Below are 24,189 nucleotides of genomic sequence, written 5' to 3'. Positions count from 1 at the left end.
GATTTCACCCCTGGTCTATAACAATTTGCCACAGCCAACTTGCCATGGAACAACTTGCTGTGGGACAAGAGTTACACTAATATTAAATAAATGGTGGAATAGAATCATTAAATGATGCAAAAGGAGGGACAAAATGAAATGTGAATGTGAAGTTAAAATAATGTTTTTATTTATTTTAAATAATTAAATTAAATTGTTAAATTGTCCTACAGTGAGTTGTCCCGTGGCAAATTGGCCACAATGAGTTGGCTGCGAGTTGTCCCATTCTGAGAGAAATGTTGGATATTTACCTGAGTGTGTGCGGAGGTGACCGGTGAGTGCATCTCTTCTCCGGCAAGCATAGTTGCAGAAAGGGCATTTGAAGGGTTTCTCGCCTGAATGCAGTTTGATGTGGCGCAGGAGGTTGCCTTTTTGGGTGAAGGAGGCACCACATTGATTGCAATGGAATGGTCTCTCACCTAGAAGGAGGGATATCATAAGCAGGACATCAGAGAAGCTTGTCTGGCTCCTTGGTCTTGCTGAAGCTATCTTATATATACCTATATATATATATTATCTCATCCTTTTAGCACTAGCCTAGGTTCAGCAGCTCAGCATGGTCAGGCCTGATTAATTTTTGAATAAGAAACTACAGTATCAGGAATTTCAGGACTATAGGTTAGATTAAAAAGTTGAAAAAGAGGGCAATGAAAAACATTTCTGTACTGCTGGCAAGAAAAAAATGTACCAAAGACTTTTCATCATTGTGTCAACCTATTCTTTTAAAAAAAAAAACCATTATAAAGCTTGTATATTGGAATAACTCTATTACAAAATAGACAGTGAATTCCTTTTGGAGACAAAAACAGAGCCTCTCATCATATTGTCCCTGTGAATCAAATCTGTTCTTTGATATAAACATTTGCAGAGCTTAGAACCTAGGAAGATTTACCTCAGAGCATTTTTTGGCAGTACATTCAACTCAAGCATTTGTTGTTTGGACTATTTAGTCCTTATATTACTGCTGCTTCTGGTTCCACATCCGTAAAATGCTTTGGAGCAATCAACTGAGACTCTTAAATCAGTAATCCATTTTTAAGAAGCTGTAATAATTTGATGAAATTGATATCATTTATACAACCTTTAAAATGATGAGTGAAAATCCTATAAATTGGGGAAAATGCATATTAAGCTGTGAAAGATAGGCTCTTTATTGTTAAAATAAGGTTTAATTTTTTATTTTGTTGAGTATCAAAATTAATATTTTGCTCAGTGATGTCACCTTTGGAATCTATCAAGACATCGAACTGTGGACTTTCTAAGCATGCAGGGTGAACAAGCCTAGAATAAATCTGTATAAGATTTGTAGCAATCTTATGTGTTTCCCAATGTTTGATTCCCCCCCACACCTTTTTTTTTTTTTTTTTTTGACAAGTGGCAAAGAAAATGATTTTTAATGATTTGGTCAAATGTTTTAGAATTGACATAAATTTTCAAGTCCTCACCTCTTCCTCTGAAGTTACAATTACACCATTAACAGTTGTTTATGTACAGAATATCATTATATTGTTACCTTTTTGATTTATGCTATCTTTCATAATACCAGCAATGTCCTCTCTTTGTGTTATCTTTGGTCGGAATGCCCTTTTCCACCTATGCCTTAAGTATTTTGCTGGGGGAGAGTTTAGTATGTTAGGCTGAAGCAAGCAATGGGCAGTGTAAGAATTAAAAGTGAAGTGATAGGAACACCCATTTCTAATACTGTTTATACCCTTCTTTTTCACTCATTCTCTTTCCAGTATCTACCTTTTCCAAGAATCTGGCTGGAAGAAAAGGAAAAAATAGTTCTTAACAAGGTATGAACTGAGCTATTATCTAAAACAGGGGTGTCAAACTCACAACGACACGTCACGTGACGTATCACAACTTCCCCCCCTCTCGCTAAAACGCAGGTGGGCGTGACCAGCACGTGATGCATCTGGGCTGCGGGCTATGAGTTTGACACCTCTGATCTAAAATGTTAGATGAAAATTTGACTTTTAAATCCATACACAAAACTGTTGTCGTAGTTTTACTGAACTCACTGAAGCAATATTCACTGTTTTGGTTAAAAGATGCATGAGAATCTTTAATTGTAGTACAGGTAGTCCTCGACCTATGACTACAACTGAGCTCTAAATTTTTGTTGCTAAGCAAAACAATTGTTAAATGCATTCTGCCCCATTTTATGACCTTTCATGCCACAGATCTTAAGTGAATCACTGCCTCTGTTAAATTAGTAACGTGGTTGTTAAATGAATCTGGCTTTCCCATTGACTTTGCTCATCAGATAGTCGCAAAAAGTGTTCACATGATCCTGGGATACCGCAATTCTCAGAAATACATGCCAGATGCCAAGTATCTAAATTTTGATCATGTGATTATGAGGATGGTGCAACAGTTATAAGTCTAAAAAACAGTTGTCACTTTTTTCAGTGCCGTTTTAACCTTGAAAGGTCACTAAACAGATGGTTATAAGTCAAGGACTATTATAACTGACTTGAATACCATATTTTTCGGTCTATAAGACATACTTTACCCCCCCCCCCAAAGTGAGTGCAAATGTCTGTGCGTCTTATAGAGCAAATGTTGGCGAAGCCCTGCCCACCTGCCTGCTCCCACCCTTCGGCCTCTGCCTCCCAGCAATTTGCCTCCTTGCAGCAAACAGCAAACAGCCTGGTCAGCTTCAACACAGCCTAATTTAGCACGAGCAGCTGATTGGCGGTTGGATCAGCCTCCCAGAATACTGCCGATCAACTGTTCCAGACTGTGGGGATCACCGCCATCGCTACCCATGTCTCCGCGTTCCCCATTTTTGGCCTCCATGGGCTCCGTTTTTGGCCTCTGCGCGTCCTGTTTTCAGACTGTTCCAGGCTGCGGGGATTGCTGCCACCCATTGCCACAGAACGTCAGTGCTGGCAATCCCCGCCACCTGGAACGGGCCAAAAATGGGGCATGTGGAGGCCGAAAATGGGACCTGTGGAGGCGGCGATAGGTGGCAGTGGCGATGGGTGGTGGCAGTGGCGATGATGAGCGGCGGCAATCCCCACAGCCTGGAACAGCTGATTGGCAGTATTTTGGGAGGCTGATCCAACCGCCAATCAGCTGCTCGTGCCGAACCAGGCTGTGCTGAAGCTGACCAGGCTGTTTGCTGTTTGCTGCAAGGAGGCAAATTGCTGGGAGGCAGAGGCAGATTTTTTTTTCTTGTTTTCCTCCCCAAAAGCTAGGTGTGTCTTATGGTCGAGAGCAGGGGTCTCCAAGACCAAAGTGCATTGTAATCCTGAGTCTCCAGTTTTGCTGGCTGGGGAATTCTGGGAGTTGAAGTCCAAAAGTCTTAAAACTGCCAAGGTTGGAGATGCCCTAGTCCAGAGCATTTTACAGTGCAAAAAATACAGTACATTTCCTCTTTCCAAACACTGGAAATTGATTTAATGTTGCTGATCCAAACATTGTCTTGGAGGTACTTTGGCTCAGTTTGACTTCAAATCTTTGGAATCTACCCTGCATGAACTGCCCACTCTAGGTCTTGCCACATTTCAATTAGGTTAAACTTAGGAATTTGACTTGGCCATTTGAAAACATGAAATTTCTTCTGTTTCAGCCATTCTATTGTAGATTATTTTATGTGATTAGGACTGCTGTTGTACTGTATGACCCTCGTTCATTTGGACTCATGGATGTGTATGCTGACAATCACCTATAAAATTTGCTGGTATAAGCCAACATCCATTGTTAAACTATTGCTTGTGAGCCACCTGGCTCCTGAGGTTGTAAGATGATGATATTTCCATCACTATGTCTCATGGTTGGGATGTTCTTTTTGTGACAGTCCAACACTTCGTTTTCTCCAAACATAATGCCTCTCATTAATGTCAGAAAATTTCACTAATTCTTATCTATTAACAAAATATTAAGCCAGTGGCCTGCTGGATCATTAAGGTAATCTGACATGAGCAACAGCGTGGTTTCTGGGGATCAGTTGTTTTTTTTTAATGGTAGATTTGTGAACACTGTCAAGAGACATTGCAAGAGTGGCCTGAAGATCCTTTGCCATTACATTAGGATTCCTTATAATCCCCAGGATAACAATGCACCTTGGTCTTGAGCTGTTTTTGTTGGGGCAACTGCTCTAAAGAATAATAACAAATGTGTTGTATTTTATTTATTTGTATATTAACTGCCTGACTGTAGATTCCTGGAGAGCAAAATCTTTGGCACTACTGTTGTAGCCCTTACAAGATTCATGAGTATTGACAATTCTTTTCTTATAGTCCAAAAACATACTTCTGATGATAGTAACAAACACAAGTGTGTTCTTTGAAGGGAAAAGTCCTTCAACTCATACCTGACCATCATCTGATTGGAACATCTGACTCAGCTGAACTCTATTAAGAGACCTGACTTTCCTGGACTTCCCATACTTTTTCCAAAAATAATGAATATTGGCTGAAGGTTTCCAATAAAAATATGGCACAGTACAGTGTTCTGGTTGTTTTTTAAATCCAATTCTTTTTATCTATTACCAGGACTTAAATGAAGCTCTTATTTCACTATAGGTCATAATAATGTAGGATTATAGGTAATTCTAAAGGATTTCTATACTTAGAATAAATGTAAACCACAATAATGGTTTAAAATTAACTCAAAGGCCAGATGAAATTATAATGAAAGATACAAACTGTTCATGACCTATATTAAGAGCTACCATCATTCAGAGGCAAAGATTATGAACCAGCAGATTTCCCAGTTCAAATCCTATTTTATTAATGAACTCACCAAAAGGTCTTAGATTTGTCAAAGGAAAGGGCCATAGTTCCATTACTACAAGAATAGTGATTGAGTTGCTTCAGTCCCTGGCAACTCATTACAGAAGCCTGAGTAGGATTAGCAGGGTCTCTCAGATTATTTAACTTTAAAGAACTATGCAGAGGACAAGCATAAGCACCAGCATTTAGTGCTCACGCTTCCTAGAAGTCTGCTCACCAGTATGACTGCGTTTGTGCACCATCAGTACATTTGGGCCAATGCACACCATTCCACAGATATCACATTTCAGTTTGCCATTGGGTAGCCGTATGCCGCCAGGGGAATGCGGTTCCTGTCCTGACCCATCACAGTAACCAAGGGGCTCAGAGAGGGAATCCTCTACAATCACGCTGTCCTCTTTTTCAATGAGCCGGTCATCATGGGACAGCAGCCGGCTAGATTCTTCATCACTGTACATTTCCACCTTGATAGAATTTGCTGTGGGGGTAAAAAAAAAAAACCCAAACATTTTTTTAATTAAAACTATAGTATTAAATACTTGCAAATAGTAAGCATTTAAAAAACACCCTAAGGGGTCTGGATGATGAAACCTTTGATACTGAGCAAAAATTAAAAATTACTAAAGGAACTTTGGCATTTAAGACTGGATTAAAAAACAATTTTAATATAATGCATACTATGGAGAAATAATGCTTTTCTCCCTTTATCTCATAATAGAACTTTTCAATTATGAAATTCAAGACCATGAATCTAAGAAAGGTTAAATTGCACTATTTACAACTAAATTAGAATTTGATATAAGAAAGGAGGAACAGTATTCTCCTCTTCCAGTGGAGATCCTCTCTATGTATAACATGTATCTAATGAAAGAGATATATGTAGAAAATCTGATGCCATAATAAAGTTATTTATTTTTGGTGCCACAAAAGTCCTTGCTGCTTAGGCTATTAAGAGTATTACAGAAAGTCCTTGTTTAGTAACCACAATTGGGACCATAAACTCGGTCACTAAACAAAGCAGTCGCTAAGTAAAACCATGACTGTGCTTATGATCTTATTCATCAAATGAAGTCCAAGGAATGCTTTCAAGAGCTAAAATATATCACATATTTAAAAGCAGGAAAACCAAATAAGATAACAGACGCTATCTTTTAATAAAGGATTCCGGAATTTATTGCATATTTGATTAATTGTTAAATTAATGTGAAGCATTTCACAGGTATCATCTACGCACAACTATTCTTCATCTTTCATGAATTAAAGAAAATGGACATGTAGCTACAATGCTGGAATGTTCTCAGAACAGAAAAAGAAAGCTTTAGGGATAAAGTCTATAAACTAAGAAACATACAATGGTCCTCAGAGATCCTTAAAGTTCTACACAATTTTTCCAGCCAAATAGCAATGTGGACAGGATCACTGGTAACCAGGGAGGGGAGAGATCCATTCTGAGACACTGAAGATAGATGCTTTTCTAATGGGGACAGATTGAAGGAATCTGATATATCAGGTGGGACTTTGCACCTTAGGAATCAAAGGGCATTTTGGCTAGGGACTGCATCACAGTACAGCTTCCCAAATTGCAGTATGAAAAATTAGGATTTCCTGTCTCTACTTTATGATATATAATTGTTTCATCATTCCATTTCACAGTTATTCCTTTGTAAATATGAAATCTAATATTTACATCTTCTCCTGATCTGTGAATTCTCTTCTACACAGCATTCTGTGGCAGTGGAAGGTAGCAAAAACAAGGACCAGACTAGATGCAATGGGGAAGCTTGTTTAAGATTGTAAAAAGCCTTAAATTGTTAGATCAATGGTCCATACAGTTCAGAGCTGCCAATACTGAGATGTAGTAGCTCAATAGGATTTCAGATAAGAACTTCTCTTCTACCTGTGTGAAAAATGTAACCGGATATGTCTGACCTGTTCACTTAAAAATGAAAATGAAGCTTCTTATAATAATAATAATAATAAAAAAGGATGCTGTATAAACCTCTTACTGCCTTGCTGTGCCTCAAGGTCTTTTGAACAAGGTCTTGTATGAGGCTGAAAACAACTGCCTGGAACAATGGCACTTAGCACAATAAGAAGATAGAGATTTAGTTATTTTTCTATTCAGATAGGAAATAGTTGACTTCATTCAGACATGTGAGTGTACTGCTGCTGCAGCTATGTCTAGTTTGATTCCAAAGATAGCATTTTTACTCTTATATGTTATTGGAAAACCCACAGGCACTATGAGATAGCCTCTAAAATAAAGGTGGCTATTACCATCTAATTATGATGTATTTTTCTAAAAGCTACTTGATTAGTGGCATTCCACAGAGCATTATAACAGTTAGGAATGTAGGTCGCTGCCAGCACATCTTCCCCCCAGCTTATCTGTTGTAGCTTATCATGTGAATTGAACAAAGAAAATGCACAAGTGTATTGATGGGCATACACAGGTAGTACTTATAAACAATGAGAGCAGCCTTCTTATAGAATTTATCTCTGTACTCAGAATATTTTGGCATTAATTAAAAGGCTGCACATGGGAACTAGGCCTTTATGTCCAATAAACTGAGTCTCTACATTTTTCACTCCTTTAAAATACTTTATATTTAAAGAATTGGACAAATATAGATTCTTTTATGTGGCATGATGAGAAGGAGTAAACAGTGACTCAGATCATGACTAGTTAGTTTCCTGGAGGGCAATACCTACAATAAGTTGACCCAATGATCATGTTGATTGGGGATTATGGAAGTTGCAGTTCAGCACATTTGAAGGAAGCTGGAGGAGAATCAATTCTTCTTTTAGTGCCACACAGACCAATTTTGTGCTGAGGAAAAACTGGGAATCAATAAGATTTAATATAATGGGATTTAATGGCTTTCCAAAGTGACAACCTTCTATCTACACAGAGACAGACCAATGGTGAACACATCCGCATCTAGTATTAATAGCAATAGGGAACTCAACAGACTTTATTACTTCTCTGTTTGTATAAGGACATACTCAATAGCAGAGTTGCCTAAGAAATCTCTTTACAAATATGGCTTACAACTGGGTAGTACACAACTAAAATGTTGAGCAGGGCTTGGGTATTTCCGTAGGATAAAATAGGAGTGTGCTAGTATGCCATCCATTTCGGCTACTGAGGAGTTTTTCTTGGTTCCAGAAAATAAGATTGTAGGGAGACTTTGTTCTCCCTCTCCCTCCCTCTCTCACCCTCCCTCCTTCTCTCTCCCTCCCCCCACAGATGTATATGTATGTGGTGTGTGAATGAATGTGTGTGTGTGTGTGTATGTGTGTGTATAATGATGCAGTTTAAATCTTTTGCAAGTCAAGGTTCAGCTTTTGCTTGTAGCAATGAGCCGATATAGATCAGGCATCATATCAGTCTAGGATCTCCAGCTCTAAAAACTGTGTCTTCATCAACAGAAAAATAACAGGATGTTTATGTGTGTCATAGGAAATCATTTAAATAAGTTTTCCATATTGCAAAAAAAAAAAAAAAAGTTGGAAGCTGGTACTTGTATCAGAATAGTAAGGGGAGTGGGAAATAATGGACTTAACAGGAAAAAAGGCTTCATTTATCAAAAACAGCACCCTGGAGATCCAACACAAGTTGATATTGCTGTGCACAATTATGAAGTACAAGGTTGCTCACTGGGGCAAGAACTGCTCAGATACATTATTGCTGGCTGAATCTGGATGTTTTTCCAGTCTCCTTGGATGCCTTTTTCCCCTCCTGGATAACTTAGCTATTGTTCTTCAATCCTCCTTACAGAAGAATAGTAGTATTTGGTCAAGTTGGCAAAACAGGCTATGCAATACTTCTGCTCCACTGGGACATGAGTTTGTTGGCTTATCCAGCAATGAATCAAGACAAATTAGACGCAACACCACCAGCCAGCTTCTCCCTAAGAAAGGGAAGGTATCTTTGCGGGCTTTGGCAAAACATAGGCAGAATTCCTTTTATGTTTCACTGCACAAGTAATGGAATAACTAGCTAAAACTACTAGCCTTCAAGGGCCTGAATGCATTACAAAAAATTCTGAACTGGGTCTAAATTGCTGGAAATGAGTTCTGTTGCAGTACTTCCAATTCAGTATTGGAAACTGTATAAATTCTTCAGCTTCAAATTAAAAATGATAAAAGTACCTAACACAGAGAGAATAATAGAAACAAACTAATTTAAGATTAATAATTTTCTATATATTTAATGTACATTCTGTCTAACAGAAGCATCCGTAGGCATGTGCAATCAAGGATTGGCCATTTTCACAAATATCAGGTGCTATTTTAGCAGGAAAATAAGTTTGCTAGAGGTATAAAGGCTAAATCCAATGCATACTATATAAATCTAACTCTCAAAATCCAACTTTACCTCCTACGTTTACGAATTGCTGGTGATTGACCATAAGAACAAAAATTGTGGAATGATTCAATTTTTCAGACCAATATGTCATAAAACTACTATTTTTTCTGCAGAAAAATCCAGGGAGACCCACTCTGCTATTTCTGCAGTGTTTTGTTTTGTTTTTCTTAATGCAAAATAAATGCCAGGCATATTTTTAAATTGATGGCTATTATCTACACCTTTTCAGATAACTGTAAAGGGAAAACAATTATTGCCTTAGATAAACAAAAGTCTCTGCTCTGACCATAATCAGGTGACACATTTCAAAAATACCCTACTGGAATCAGAAAATTGTGTACTCACCACTAAGGGACCTGCTTGGGGAGGAGTGTTGGCTGTTTGGTGTGCTCACTGTGGGCCCCACAATTGTGGAGGTAAACTCCTTTTCCAAAGAGGAATCTCCACTACCTTTAGCAAGGAAAAAAGAAGAAAGGAGCAGAGGTAAATATGGGAAATTTGTTGCAAGGATATCTCAAGAAATATATTTCCTCCATGACCAAGATAGTAGAGGGAAAAAATGGCTTTCCTTATGTAACTGAAGAGGATATAGCCTTTGCAACCTGCAACAGAAAAATTACCTACTGTTGCTCCTGGTGAATAATATAGGAAGCAAAATCCAAGCTTATCAGAATCCAAACAACACATACTGTATTGTCATACAATTTAATTTGGATGATTAGAGGATAATCACTCACTGCTGATCTGCAACTGATCAATGTTTAGGAGATACCAGATATTGGTAAAGCCACATAAATTATATGAAGACTATAATGCTTATGTTTATTAGACTGAGAATTCACAAACATGTTCGGAATCCTGGCAGCTGTTGAATGTGCATTGTCAAAATAATATGGTTCTTCTAGAGTACCTGAATGCTTGTAATCTATATATGCAGCAGCAGTTGGGATTCCTTTAAAAATCTATATATCAAACCAATGATTAGACAGAGAGCCTTTAGTTTCGATATGAACTTTCAAATATATAAATGAGACTTTGTGCATCTTACAATTATATATTGCTAGGTCCTCAGTATGTTCAAAACATTAGACCATTTCGCTTTTTAGAGAACCTAATCTATGATGCCAGGTTACTTTATCTCAAGGTGCACCTACATCAAATCTCTTTATTTCTTTAGTGTGTGGATTTATTTCTTTTCATTCTCATAAAGAGCTGTGGTGGCGTGGTGGTTAGAACGCAGTACTGCAGGCTACTTCTGCTGCCTGCTGGCTGCCTGCAATTTGGCAGTTTGAATCTCACCAGGTTCAAGGTTGACTCAGCCTTCCATCCTTCCGAGGTGGGTAAAATGAGGACCCAGATTGTTGAGGGCAATATGCTGACTCTGTAAACCACTTAGAGTGGGCTGTAAAAGTACTATGAAGTGGTATATAAATCTAAGTGCTATTGCTATTGCTGTTCTCATGTCAATATTCTGCTCATTTGGAAATCTGGAAAAATGACATTATACATGTATCAGCAGTCAAAAACTGTATATCATAATGAATTAGAAGTGTGATTTCATTTCTTTATTAGAATACTTCTGACTTGCTGTCATTTTTCTTGTTTAACTGAATACCATAAAAAGAAAAATTCTCAGTAGATACACTGTATTTACTTAATGAACTTTGTTTCTTCACAGTTATACATCTTCATTATATTATGTAAAAGTGCATGTATTTAAAAAGAAAAAAAACTTACAATGAACACACCCTCTTAATACTTGCCTAGCTGTGCCTGCTTGTAATTTACTGCCAGTATAATATCATTTTGTATTTGTCACAAAATTTTTATATAGATCATGTATTTTTTCCTCACACATACTCATGAGACTGTATACAGTTATGCTCTAATTGTTTTAGGCATCCTCTTCCTATAAGTCTACTTCTGAGTTTTGATATTTTAAAAAGCCCAATGCAAGTAGTCCTCGACTTACTGTGACTAGAACGTCTTTTTGTTAGGCAAGTCAGTTGTTAAAAAGTCACTCCCATTTTACGACCTTTTTGTCATTGTTAAGTGAATCATGTGGTCATTAAACAAATTTGGCTTCCCCTACTGACTTTGCTTGTTGGAAACTGGTTGGGAAGATTGCAAATGGTGATCATATGATCCCGGGATGCTGCAATTGTTGTAAACACATGCTGGTTGCAAGGTGCAATTTGATTACATGATTGTTAAGATGCTGCAGTGATTGTAAGTGTGAGGACGGGTCATAAGACAATTTTCAGTGCCGTTGTAACTTTGAATGGTCACTAAATGAATGGCTATAAGTCAAGGATTACCTGCATATAATTTTTTTTTAAAAAAAATCTCCATTTTTATTCAAATGTTATACTAATGTACTACTTAAAATGCCTTAAATATGTTTATTTTTCCACTGCATTCACATTTTGTGGCGGGTGGGTGCTTATCTGTCTCAATGTGTATTTATAAATGCTTACAAACCATGAGACCTTTTCTTTCTCAGTTTTTGTGAGATGGTATACAACTGATATCAATTTAGGTCTCTGTAATAACATTTCAGTTTAGGAATGATCTTTAGGATACTTAGACATGCATTATTAATTGCCTCTGTAAATTTCAGGCATTATACAGTACAGCTTTATAATATACAGCTATAGCTGTACTTCTCAATCAAGAACAGAGATTCATAAGAAAATCTTATTGATCCCAGAACAAAGGAGACACATTAAAATTACTCTTTATCCAACCTGCTCTTACATTCATTTATAAGCCAGGCCAAATTTGGCCAAGCTTCCAGCACTCATGGAATTTCAGAGCTTATCAGTCTCTTGTAGCACTAAGTTTTAGCTGCCAAAATTCCCTAATCTAAAAGATTTGGCATTATTGCAGCAATGGAGTTCACTCAGCAAGAGTGTTCTGGACATTTCAGAAACCAGTACCATATACCATGTCACCTTGAACTTTCAAAGCATTTTGCAAGGTAAAAATTATTCCTGACCTTATTTTCCCTTAACTACATGTGATTAAGAATGTATAAATGGCGACCTCTCGGAGAAGCCAACAATATATTGGAAAAGGAATAGGGTGACACCGGCTGATAATATTAAATTTAAATGACTAAAATGCAATATGCTGCTTAAATTGTCTCATATAAAGCAAAATTAGACATACCTAATTTAAAGGCAATTTGAAAAAGGGACACAATTTAAAATACTGTGACTTAGATATTATTGTGGTTTGTTTAAACCAGAGTTTCCAGACTATGTCTTAATGCAATTCTAATCTAGGCAGCAATTTTATATTTAATTATTACTAAATCCAGTTTACTAACAATTAGGATCAAGCTATGGTTTAAATTACAATAATCAGGAAACTGACATCTAGGAAAAACTAGAGCCATTGCATCTGAATTGATAAGCAAGGAAGGAGAAATCAAGATAATTACAACAGAAAAATGCTTCTTGCATAAAATGTGGGAAAGCAAAGTAGACAGCATTTAGACAAAACTATAAATGTAGACTGTGGTGTAAAAATCTAGACTTCATTCTTATTAAAATGACTAAACTGTATCATAATTATATTTCAAACTGCAGATTAGGCATCAAATAAATGCTCTTCTAATTCAAACAACTATATCTGAAGAACTAATATACCAGCATAACTACACTAGCATAACTCTTTGGACTTCTAATGTTGTGTGCACTGTAATGTTTATTGATGGCAAAATATTTAGTCTTTCTGAAATGCTCTAGCTGGGATCATACCTCACATTAAGCCAAAATGTACTTTACCAGCATGCTAGTATGAACTCTGGCATTGTTTATTATGTTGTCCTCTTGTATTTAGTTATCTCTTAAAACTGGATTTTGCTTCTGGTTGGGGTGCTGAAGGCAGCACACACAGCCCCCTCTTCCCATTTTTTCTACACTACCATATGAGGGAGGTTAGGTTGAGACAGACCCAAAGTCACCCAGTGTACATTATTTTGTATAGTATGTGAACTCAGTTAGTAGTTAAGCAAGAGACAGACAATTGCAACTGCAAATTTAGCTTCCATACAAGGGCCTAGATTAATCTTTTTTTAAATTCACAGTAGAGTGAGACAATATTCCTTCATTACCAGCTGGCACCTTAGTACCAAATGTATCACTTATCTATTAATAATATGCTTTCTTTAAGCCTTACATTTATTTTGGTGGCTTCTAAACATACTACTGAGGATGATAATACAAATGTATATATAGATAACAATGTGGACAACCTCCCTGCTGGTGCTTGCTAAGCATCTGGGACAGCAGAATCCATCAAGATAACCCAGAAATTGCACTCCAAAGAAGACCAAATTCCTCAACAACTTTTGCACATTTCAGTACCCCTTAAGTGTGCCCATTTCCTGGAAACCATTTAATATTTTGAACACCAGCTCAAATCAGAGTCCCTTGGGAGTTGGGTGGCATAGAAATGTGACAAAATAAATAAATAAATCTGGAGAGAGTGGTGAAACTTTTAAAAAGAGAAACAGGTAAATTACTTCTGCATCTGTATTTTTAACACTCACATTATTTAACATGTTCCAGGATTTTCTGGACACATATAATATCAGCTAGGTGAACCCAGGATTCATAATAGTGCAACTAAGTATTTATGAATTTTTAAACATTTTGTCTCCTTCTCCCTAGAATTCAGACTTTCGTACTCAGATGATCATCTCTTAATCATTATCTAAACACCTTGATTCCTCAAAGGATTAAACAGAAAGATGTGAGGGACATTTCCACCTATGTGTATGCCCAGAAACAGTGGCATATTCCTAATAATGTTTTGAATTAGAAGTTAGTGATAATATTATGCAAAATAGCCAGCATAAACTATCCGGAATTTGAACTAAGAATTGTTTTCCCTAATACCATCAAGTTACTTGAACCAAGGTATTTTCTGCATCATGCCATAACATTCACTGTGAATTATGGTCCAAACTCTCCACAGGATTCAGGGAGGGGAGGGAAAGGGAGGAGAGAAAAATGGGAATCTTTAACTGAGGCTTAGCAGTTCCTTTGATAAACAGAAACTGGCCGTATCTTGCTCTTTTTGTTGTTTCTTGTTCATCCATATCCAAAAGCCCACAGATGCATTTTCAAGCTGTCACTGTTCTCGTTGCACAGACATCAGGAATTCTACAGATCAATTTCTCTCTGCTTAAAGTGATTGGCTTCCTCCACTGTTTTGCGTGGCATCAAAAACACCCTCTACCAACACTCCCCATGGCGCCAAGTGTAAATAAAAACAGAAGCAGCATGGAGTTATTCCAGACAAACACCCTCCCCGTTTAACTTACATTATTCTAGCTTGCTGAAGATACCCTGGAGTGTTATCACAGCCAACTCCTTGGAAACAGCAGTGGAATACAGGCTGTGAGTGTGTGTGGCTGCATCTCGGCAGTAGGGTGAACTCAGCCACTCACCTTCCAGGAAGAAGAGATTCCTGGAAGTGAGAGAAACGGCCGTCATTTTACAGTCAAGCAGCACTATGAAAGCAGGAATCTATACGGCTGCAATCTCTGTCCCCTTGGGCTGAGACTAAGGTTCCTTCCCGCCACGCTTTATGTCCTGTCTCCTAAATCAGCTTCTGGGTAGCATTCCTTAGGGATTTTTTTAAAAAAAATCTTGACCAGACTAACTGAGGGTAACCACAACAACCAAAGCAAAAAAATCAGTTATCTGCTTGCCATCACTGTCATGAATGCAGTATAGGAAAGATTGTGGCACTTTTAAAAGCTAAGAGTTTTTAGCACACTATATGTGCTATATGAAATAAGGTCTCTCAGTGTTTCACTTGAGGAAAAATCTATTGGTAGTTCTTCAGTCCTAATCCAATGAGGTTTAAATACATCCCTGTGTTTTGGTCTCATTATCATGACAAAGCAGTAGCCAAACTAGCAGTGCATGATGAGAATGAGCGAATAAATACATACATAGAACATTCCCTGTTATAAACTGAAAGGGGAAATATCAAATAGGTGGATTAAAAAAAATAAAGAAAATGCATTATTCTATTCTTTTGGTCAGAAGTACCTATAGAGATAAGTTACTCTTCCGTTTTTAAAAAGAACCTTGAAAGCAGTCCTAAATTTACTGGATGTGTCTTAAGAAAAATCCATTATTCTACTGAAATTTATACAAAAAAGATGTGTTTCCTTTTGCTACCTCTACTGAGAATTTATCAACTTTCTGGAAATAAAGTTTTTTGGGTTTTTTTAAATTGGAAATATGTATTACATTTTATCCCAATCTTTTTAAAAAGACCAATCCCGCCCCCAAAAAAGGATGACATGTGAGTGTTATGCAAATGTCAGTTTACATATTAAAAATAATTTAAAAGAAATGCTTTAATTTTTTCAGTTATGTAAAAATGCAACAGCCATCATTTTCTTTGAAGGAATTCATTCTTCTTGTGTAAGAGAGAAGAGACATTTAACTCTTGTGAGATGATAACTGCTACCCTTATTTTTAATCTATGTTTTATTAGAAATAACATTAAAGATCTTTCGCCCAATTAATCAGGGACACTTTTTAAAATGGACCAGAGCAAGCAGTTAAGAGTACCCGATTTTAATCAATTTAAAATTCACCTTTAATTATTTCAGAACACGCCTTTACTTTCTAAATTCTCATTATCAGTAGTGAGGAGAATTTGAAACAGAAAAAATAATTTTACATAATCCTCTAACTTTTCTAGACCCCTTGTAGAACTGGCTGAATTTTCCATCCTCTCCAGCCTTCATTGTTCCCATTGGAAGCTTAGAAGACCCCTGGAGCAGGTTTGGTGATGGCTCTCATAAAAAGCTACATAGGAAAGAAGGAAGGGAAATCCTTATGATACAAGTAGAAGTCTGCTCTAATATTTAATACAGGATTTATTAAAAGGGGATTTAAATGTTCTTTGAATAGAAGGGGAAGACACACCAGAAATTTTTGTCCTGGAAATATTTTTCTTCAATGAGTCACCCACAATACTTGTCATGGGAAGAATGTGAAAGAGGAGGGTTATACAATTTGCAATTTATAAACTTTTAAAAAGAAAATGAAAGGCCCAGAAAAGAGGCAAACGGATAGGAGAAAAGATATGCTGCTCCCAATGCTAAGAACCAGGATGATGTTGCAAATTTTAGTGGTGACAGGACAGATGCCATGATTTGAATGATCTTTAAAATATTCCGAGCATTAAAAGTAAAAGTATTGTATTGCTTTTAAAATAGAGAAAAAGAAAAAAAAAAACAAAGGAAAAAAACACAAAAATACATACATTATAAAAATAACAAGTGCTTAAAATAACTGAAAAAAATGACAAAAAAAATAAACAATTGAAATATAGTATATGTTGATACAACAGCAAATAGTTGCAATTCTATAATTATCTAATACAAACATTATGCAAATACATTATGCTGCCATTAAATATTGATCTTGTTTTTAGGGGAGGCAAGAGACTTATTTTATATATGTTTCTATAGCGGTGGGAAGGTTTGTTTTTTTTTTACTCCTTTTGAGATAGTATCAAACAATTTTTCTTGCCAGTGGAAATACCTGGTTGAAAGTCTTTTCCATATTTTGCAAAAGTGCAGTTGAAAGGCCACATACATTTACATTTCTTGGAATGGGAAAGATCCCTCAAATAACTTCCTCCTTTGTTTTTTCCCCTCACGTATTATAGCTTTCTTTACTGATCCACATGACAGAGTAGTGTAACAAAAATAATACAGGAAGAACACAATGGAAAAGGGGCCCCAAATAATTTGTAACATACTGGACTGCACATGTGTAATTGAGTTTAACCAAATTATAAGTCAAATAGGCAGACATCACTTCTTTACTAATTCATTAACATCAGCGTGTGTACAAGCTTTTAGCCACAGTAAACAGTAGTTCTTAAAGTGTTCAATATTATACAAACACATTTGTTTATTAATTCCTATCTAGCAATACAAGCATTTATCACATTAAACCAGTAGGATTTAAAATATTTTCAGTTTCTTACAACAATCAATGAGTAAAAACTTGGTTAGCCTACAGCCTTTTAGAACTTTGTCCCCATGATCTATCTCCAGCAGATCTATCAAAATCTATTTTGCTGGAGAATATTATAAATCTAGCCTGCAGTAACTTAGATGATTAGTCCATATTTTCAAATGGGTATTTCCAAATGCTGAGTACAGGCAGTTGCCGGGTTAAGAATGCCCAACTTTAGGTATGAACAGGACTGCCTGTTACAAAATGTCAGATGGCTGACCTATTACAGTGCCTAAAATGGCAGATTGCTGACTGGCAACATAATCTAACTCAAAATGGCAAACTGTGTTTTCCTGCCATAAACCAACAAACTGCTGAAGCTGCACAATGCTTCCATGAGAGTCATAAAGTAGTACATGTATTTTAAATACCGTGTTCAGTGGTTCATGAAACTGAACAGTTTCAGTGGGCTCAAGAAAGCATATCATCCGCCATTTTGAGTCAGATTATTTTGCCCTCAGGATGGTGAGAGACTGAATTCTGTCTCCCACATAATTCAGTTTTAAGCAGGGGTGAAATGCTCCCGGGTTGGACCGGATCGCCCAATCCAGTAGCGATGGAGGTGGGTGGTTCGGAGAACCGGTAGCAAAAATCCCTGCCCCTCCCATACCCAGCTGAGCCGCGCAATCATCAGAGGCTTTTTTTTTTATTTTTAAAAGCATTTTTTCTACAACCTCTTTGGCCAAAAAAAAAATGCTTTTAAAAGTAAAAAAAAAAAAGCCTCCGATGATCGCGCAGCTCAGCTGGGATCCTCAAAGGCTTTTAAAACCATTTTTTTTACAACCTCTTCAGAGGTTGTATTGGATCGTCAAAGGCATTTAAAAGAAAAAAAGCCTCTGCCGATCAGGCAACTCGACTGGGATCGTCAGAGCCTTTTGAAAGCATTTTTTTACAACCTCTTCATTAAAGAGGTTGTAGAAAAAATGGTTTTAAAAGTAAAAAAAAAAAAATGGCCACGCCCACCCAGTCACATTACCCCACCACCCCCACCAAACCACGCCCACAGAACCGGTAGTAACAAATTTTAGATTTCACCACTGGTTTTAAGGTATCTAAATATACTACTAAGACAACTAACAATCTACTATCTCTGTCTATCTCTGTACATATCCACCCCGGACCACCCCAATGATGCCCTTGAAGTGATGTCCTGCTGCCTGGAGGCTGTACTGATCTGGATGGGGAGGAACAGACTCAGACTCAACCCATCCAAGACCGAGTGGCTGTGGTTTCCGACATCCCGATATAGTCAGTTGGTGCCATCACTGACTATTGGGGGCGAGTCATTGGCCCCCACGGAGAGGGCTCGCAACTTGGGGGCCCTCCTGGACTCACAGCTGTCTTTAGAAGAGCACTTGACGGTTGTGGCCGGGAGGGCATTTTATCAGGTTCACCTGATTCACCAGTTGCGTCCCTTTCTGGATTGGGACTCGTTAAATACGGTCACTCATGCCCTCATCACTTCCCGCCTGGACTACTGCAATGCTCTCTACATGGGGCTCCCCTTGAGGAGCACCCGGAGGTTCCAGCTGGTCCAGAATGCAGCTGCGTGGGTGGTTATGGGAGCGATGTGGCGCTCCCATGTGACCCCCCCTCTGCGCAAGCTGCACTGGCTCCCGGTGGTCTTCCGGGTGCGCTCCCATAGAGAGGGGCTCCTCAGGGTGCCGTCGGCCAAACAGTGTCGACTGGCGGCCCACAGGGGGAGAGCCTTCTCTGTGGGGGCGCCCGTTATCTGGAACGAGCTCCCCCCGGAGATATGAAGGATCCCAGACCTACGCGCTTTCCGCTGTGCCATCAAAACATTTCTATTTCAGCAGGCCGGCCTGGCCTAACCTCTCTTTTAAATTGTTTTTAAAACTTTTTTAAAAAATTAAATTTTAAACTTGTCTGATGAATTTGGGGTGTTTTAAATTTCGTTTTCCGGGCCAATTATTTAATTGTATTTTAATGGTTTTTTAACATTTATATTATATGTATTTTATTTGGCTGTTCACCGCCCTGAGTCCTTCGGAAGTACGGCGGTATACAAATTCAAATAATAATAATAATAATAATAATAATAATAATAATAATAATAATAATAATAATAATAATAATAATCTGTCTTTGTAACCTTCAGTTGGGCAAAACTGGAGGGTATAGGGCAGTGATGGTGAACCTGTGGCATGCGAAGCCATTTCTATGGGTATGCGAGCAGTAGCCCTAGAACAGCTCCACCGCGTATGCGTGCACCGGCCAACTGATTTTCGGGTCTCTACCGCGCATGCGGGAGATGCGCACGTATGCCCATGCCACCTCTCCCCTCCCAGGAGTTTCCACGCAGCCAGGATGCCAGGTAAGTACAGGGCTTGTGCAGAGGCTCTAGGAGAGCAAAAAACTGGCCTACTGGAAGTCCGGAAACGGGCTGTTTCTGGTCTTCACAGGGCCTCCAGAGCCTGTTTCCAACCTCCCCAGTCTCCAAGAAAGCTCCTGGAGCTTGGGGAGGGCAAAAAACAGGCCTAATGGGCCTACCAGAAGTCTGGAAACGGGCTGTTTCCGGCCTTCAAAGGGCCTCCGGAGGGCTGGGGGAGGCTGTTTTCACCCTCCCCAGGTCCAGGTGCGGGGGAGTATTGCCTTATGGGTGTGGGCACATGTGTACGCAACCCCCCCACGCTTCCCCCACTTTTGGCACGCAATAGCAAAAAGGTTTGCCATCACTGGTATAGGGCATTGATGGTGATTCTATAACATACATGTCAAAGGTGACAATCCACAAGATTTTCAGTGACGCTCCAGTGTCCGGCATTCACCAACACCCAACAGCAAATATTCTCAAAAGCACATCCCATCCTTGTCAGATTTTTGAACGCTTACGAAGGCTGCACGAGAATAGTGTGTGCTCTCACATGGCCTCCAAAGCCTCAAAAAGTCGCCTCAGAAGGCCGTGCTGTCACCCGCTTTTTTGAAGGCCATAGAGGCTGTGGAAGAGCATTCTCTGAAGCCACTTCAAGAACGAAGACCTCAGGTAGGCTGCAGGAGCCTCTCAAAAGAAAGAGAATACCACCTGAAGCTGTGCGGTGTGTGGCAGATCCTGGAGAACAGTGTGAGGTGGCCTTTTTGAGTGACAATGATGACTCTAAGGCTGAAGGCAAGACCTGGGCCTCGACTTCAGGCCCAGACGTAGCACTTTCAAGTACCACTGTTCAGGTTGGCCTAGATTGGGGGGGTGGGGGACCTAAAAATTTGTTCCCTCTTTTGTTTGGAGGGGAAATTATGACACGTCAGTAGGGGCAAGTTAGACATTTTCCAAATTTTTGACAAGCTGAGCCCAAAATGTTCACCATTACTGGTCTAGGGTTTATTAATGGGTGAGCTCACTTTCTGTTTGAAGGGAGGGGGCCTTGGGCACATGCCAGCATGGGGAGTGTTGGTGCAGATTTCCTCACAGTTCAAAGCTATCTTTATGCACCCTCCACTCAGCAAAGTGTCAAGTAGTTCCATGGGTCAGCCAAGGAAGAGATGGAGGAGTGATTTCCAAGCTCCCTGTCAGCTTTCTACAAGCAACCTCAGTGGGGAAAGTGGCAGTTGGCAGTTGCCCCCACTGTTTTTTTGCCTGGTCATTTTGTTTTTCTATTTAGGTAAGGAAATATCTCTGAAAGAATGATGCAAATGTCAGTAGTTGTCTTGTAAAATGAAAAACCTGTAAGTTTAAAACTTCAATATAAATTTGGGTTAAAACAGGGTTAGGGAACAGAATCAGATCTTAACCTGGGGACTGCCTGTAGTCAGTATTTCATAAAACAGCCACACCTAATTGTTCACTTCTGCACACAATTAGCCTACTAATTACCATGATTTGTACAGATTACTAATTACCATGATTTGTACAGATTACTAATTTCTCATCATACTAACTTGATACCTTTAGACAGGTAAGTAATTTACTGCATCTTTAACCACAAAGCACACATTTCATAGCAATTCATTAAGGTAGCTCTCAAATATTCAGCTTCCAAAAGATTGCATATTCACAGCAGTACAGTAGTTCTCTACTATAATTGGACTCATTCTTATTTTATATCAACAACTTGCACTGTAGACTATGACATCAATTTAATTCTTTATGCTATTAGAAACTATTAATCCCCCAGTAACTTCAGCAGTAGACTTTATCTATAAAAACATTCTCTACTTTCTGAATTTTTCTTCAATAAATTAGTGGGTTTGATTTTAAACTAATGTAATTTTTATATTAGACACTTCACTAGTAATCAAAATCCTTGCTAACACGACACATCTATTACATCATGATTTAAAAAACAACAGCCAGCTCATTTTTCCAAAGGTTCTATTTGACCCATATTCCATCAGTTTGCTATCTAAATCAACATTTTTCTGCAAGTAATTCTGATTCTTTTATTCATAATTACTCTTCTATTATGCTTTTCTGTCTAATCAAAATATATATATTTTTTCCAAAGTCAATCTGTCCACACTTCACCTCTAACAACCAAAGCATGGTTTTTAATTAGAAATAGAATAGAAATAGAAATAGAATAACAGAGTTGGAAGGGACCTTGGAGGTCTTCTAGTCCAACTCCCTGCCCAGGTAGGAAACCCTACACCACTTCAGACAAATGGTTATCCAACATCTTCTTAAAAAATTCCGGTGTTGGAACATTCACAACTTCTGCAGGCAAGTTGTTCCATTTATTAATTGTTCTGTCAGGAAATTTCTCCTTAGTTCTAAGTTGCTTCTCTCCTTGATTAGTTTCCACCCATTGCTTCTTGTTCTACCCTCAGGTGCTTTGGAGAATAGTTTGACTCCCTCTTCTTTGTGGCAACCCCTGAGATATTGGAACATTGCTATCCTGTCACCCCTAGTCCTTCTTTTCATTAAACTAGACATTCCCAGTTCCTGCAACCGTTCTTCATATGTTTTAGCCTCCAGTCCCCTATATCAATTATATCAATGAGTTTAATATATTCATTTGTATTCCTGGCACCATTTAAATCCTTTGTAAATGCTATATGAAGGGAAAGCCTTTAGTCTATCTTATTTATCAGCTTCGCCAAGAAGTACACTTTTTATCTTCTCTACATTTCTTCTTATGTGAATCTTTATGTGAACTTTTATGTAAACCGAGAGCTAGTTTGGTACAGTGGCTAAGGTATCAGGCTGGAAACCAAGAGGCCATGAATTCTAGTCCTCATTCAGGCATGAAAGGTACCTGGAAGACTTTGGGCCAGTCAATTTTTCTAAGCTCAACTCACTTCTCAGGAGTGTGATCTGGAATGGGATAATAAACAGCCAGGCTGATACTTTTAAGCCAATGGGCACTTTAGGAAGTTTCAGAACCTATCAAGGTGCTACTGTAATCACAAAAGGGATTTCATGAAACCAGAGCCATTTACTCTGTCAGGCCAAATACAGTTACATACTTAAAATTAAAATAACATACAGAATTAAAGTATTAGCATCTTTTTATCCCTTTAAAATTATTATATTTATTTGCTCCACCTGTCCCAACTTTAATAATAAAACTAATAAGTTTATTTCCACCCTTTCCATCAGCAAAAAAAAAAAAAAAAATACTTCCAGTCCTCCATCTGTAAAATAAACACATGCATAGCAGAAGTCAAATACAGTTGAATTCCTTTAACCCTTTATCTCCCAAGGACTGCAATTAATTTGAAAATAATTTACATTTAAATATAATACAATGGATGGAGGCAACCCTTCCAAAAGTTTTAAAGTAGTGGGCTGCTGTTAGCCCAAGAGGAGTCAAAGGGAATACCAGCTAGGAATGTTGTCTTTCTCCATTAATCAGCCACTTCATAGACTGCCTAGGACCTGCTAAGGGATAGGATCAAAAAGTATTACAGGAGATTTAATAAGACAGATGGTTTAAAAAGGAGAGCAAAGAGGTACACATACACGCACACACCATATTAACCCCATAGTAACAAAAAATGCAGCCAATGACCAAACTGACAAAACATTCACAGAAAAATATTAAGTATGCCTGGAAAATAGATTGTCTTCAGAGAGAACTGTTTGCATCAGTCAAGTAATTCTGGTGGACAAAGGTTTAATTTAAATTTGTAGTGAATTGATTGTTCTCAGCTAATAAACACAGAGAAACCTATCATTTCTAGAACAGGAGATTGTCAGACAAACAACTAATTGAATTGCTTTGAATTAGTGGCCCAAGTTGGAAGTCTGCTATATTTCATAGTAAAAATATATGCCAAATTTGACAGTGGGTTGAGGACAAACTCCAGTATTTTTCCACATCTGCTCTTCAGAACACAATCACTGTGCAGTAGCCTTGTAAGACCACCTCACCAATCCCCTGCCCCTCCAATTTTGGCACACTGCTTCAAACCAATAGAGCCAAGAAAAAGATGAGACCCGAATGGAATCTCCTGAGTCAAACTGTGCCTTGGAGCACTGACCATAGTTTAACATGGGCATAGGAAGGAAGGGGAACTAACAGAAGAAAATATCTATAGCTCAGAATACAACTATGGAATTAATTGATAGAAGTTTGCTTGTTTCCTTGCAGACATGTTGTCACCCAAATAGGATTTGATACCTGTTGGTTTACAATAGCTGCCAATTTTGGCAAAAAACGATGCTCTAATCAAAGAACTACCAAGGAGAAAATCATACCTCCACGAAATCTGGCAGGGCAAGGTACTATATATAAACAAGCAGCAAAGTCCACACTCACCCTGATGATGTGATCTAGTTGAGTAACAAAACATCTGCAAGCAAATGACCAAGCCCAGAGAGTACCAAAACCCCCACAAGGAAGGCAATTTTCTAAGCTAGAGATTGTTACTATTTTTGTGCAATTGACTCCTTTAGTCTGAAACCTAAAGTCCCCTTCCCAGAAGAATGCATTTAAATACATAAATTAAAATGTATAAGCATAAACTGTGTTACAAAGGAAACCAATTCTGCTCAAATGATTATAAAAAA

General features: G+C 38.2%; 1 protein-coding gene across 3 annotated transcripts in view; it reads right to left on the bottom strand.

Moving 5' to 3' along the window:
• The window catches only part of IKZF4 (IKAROS family zinc finger 4), a 77,581-nt gene that overhangs the window by 11,862 nt on the left and 41,530 nt on the right, over positions 1-24,189 (bottom strand). For 2 of the 3 annotated variants that reach the window (XM_034412599.3, XM_087888772.1), the window contains 3 exons: positions 9,502-9,606; positions 5,002-5,262; positions 291-458 (listed from right to left, as the gene is read on the bottom strand). In XM_034412599.3, coding sequence (XP_034268490.1) covers positions 291-458; positions 5,002-5,262; positions 9,502-9,606 — 534 coding nt within the window. Of the gene's footprint in view, positions 1-290; positions 459-5,001; positions 5,263-9,501; positions 9,607-14,491; positions 14,638-24,189 lie in introns of all 3 variants that reach the window. The other variant, XM_060688820.2, reaches the window with a different exon arrangement.

This window comes from Pantherophis guttatus, chromosome 2 (assembly GCF_059756535.1).
Source record: "Pantherophis guttatus breed Tessera chromosome 2, ASM5975653v1, whole genome shotgun sequence".
Taxonomy (NCBI): Eukaryota; Metazoa; Chordata; class Lepidosauria; order Squamata; family Colubridae; genus Pantherophis; species Pantherophis guttatus.
This window is presented reverse-complemented; position numbering and strand designations above follow the sequence as displayed.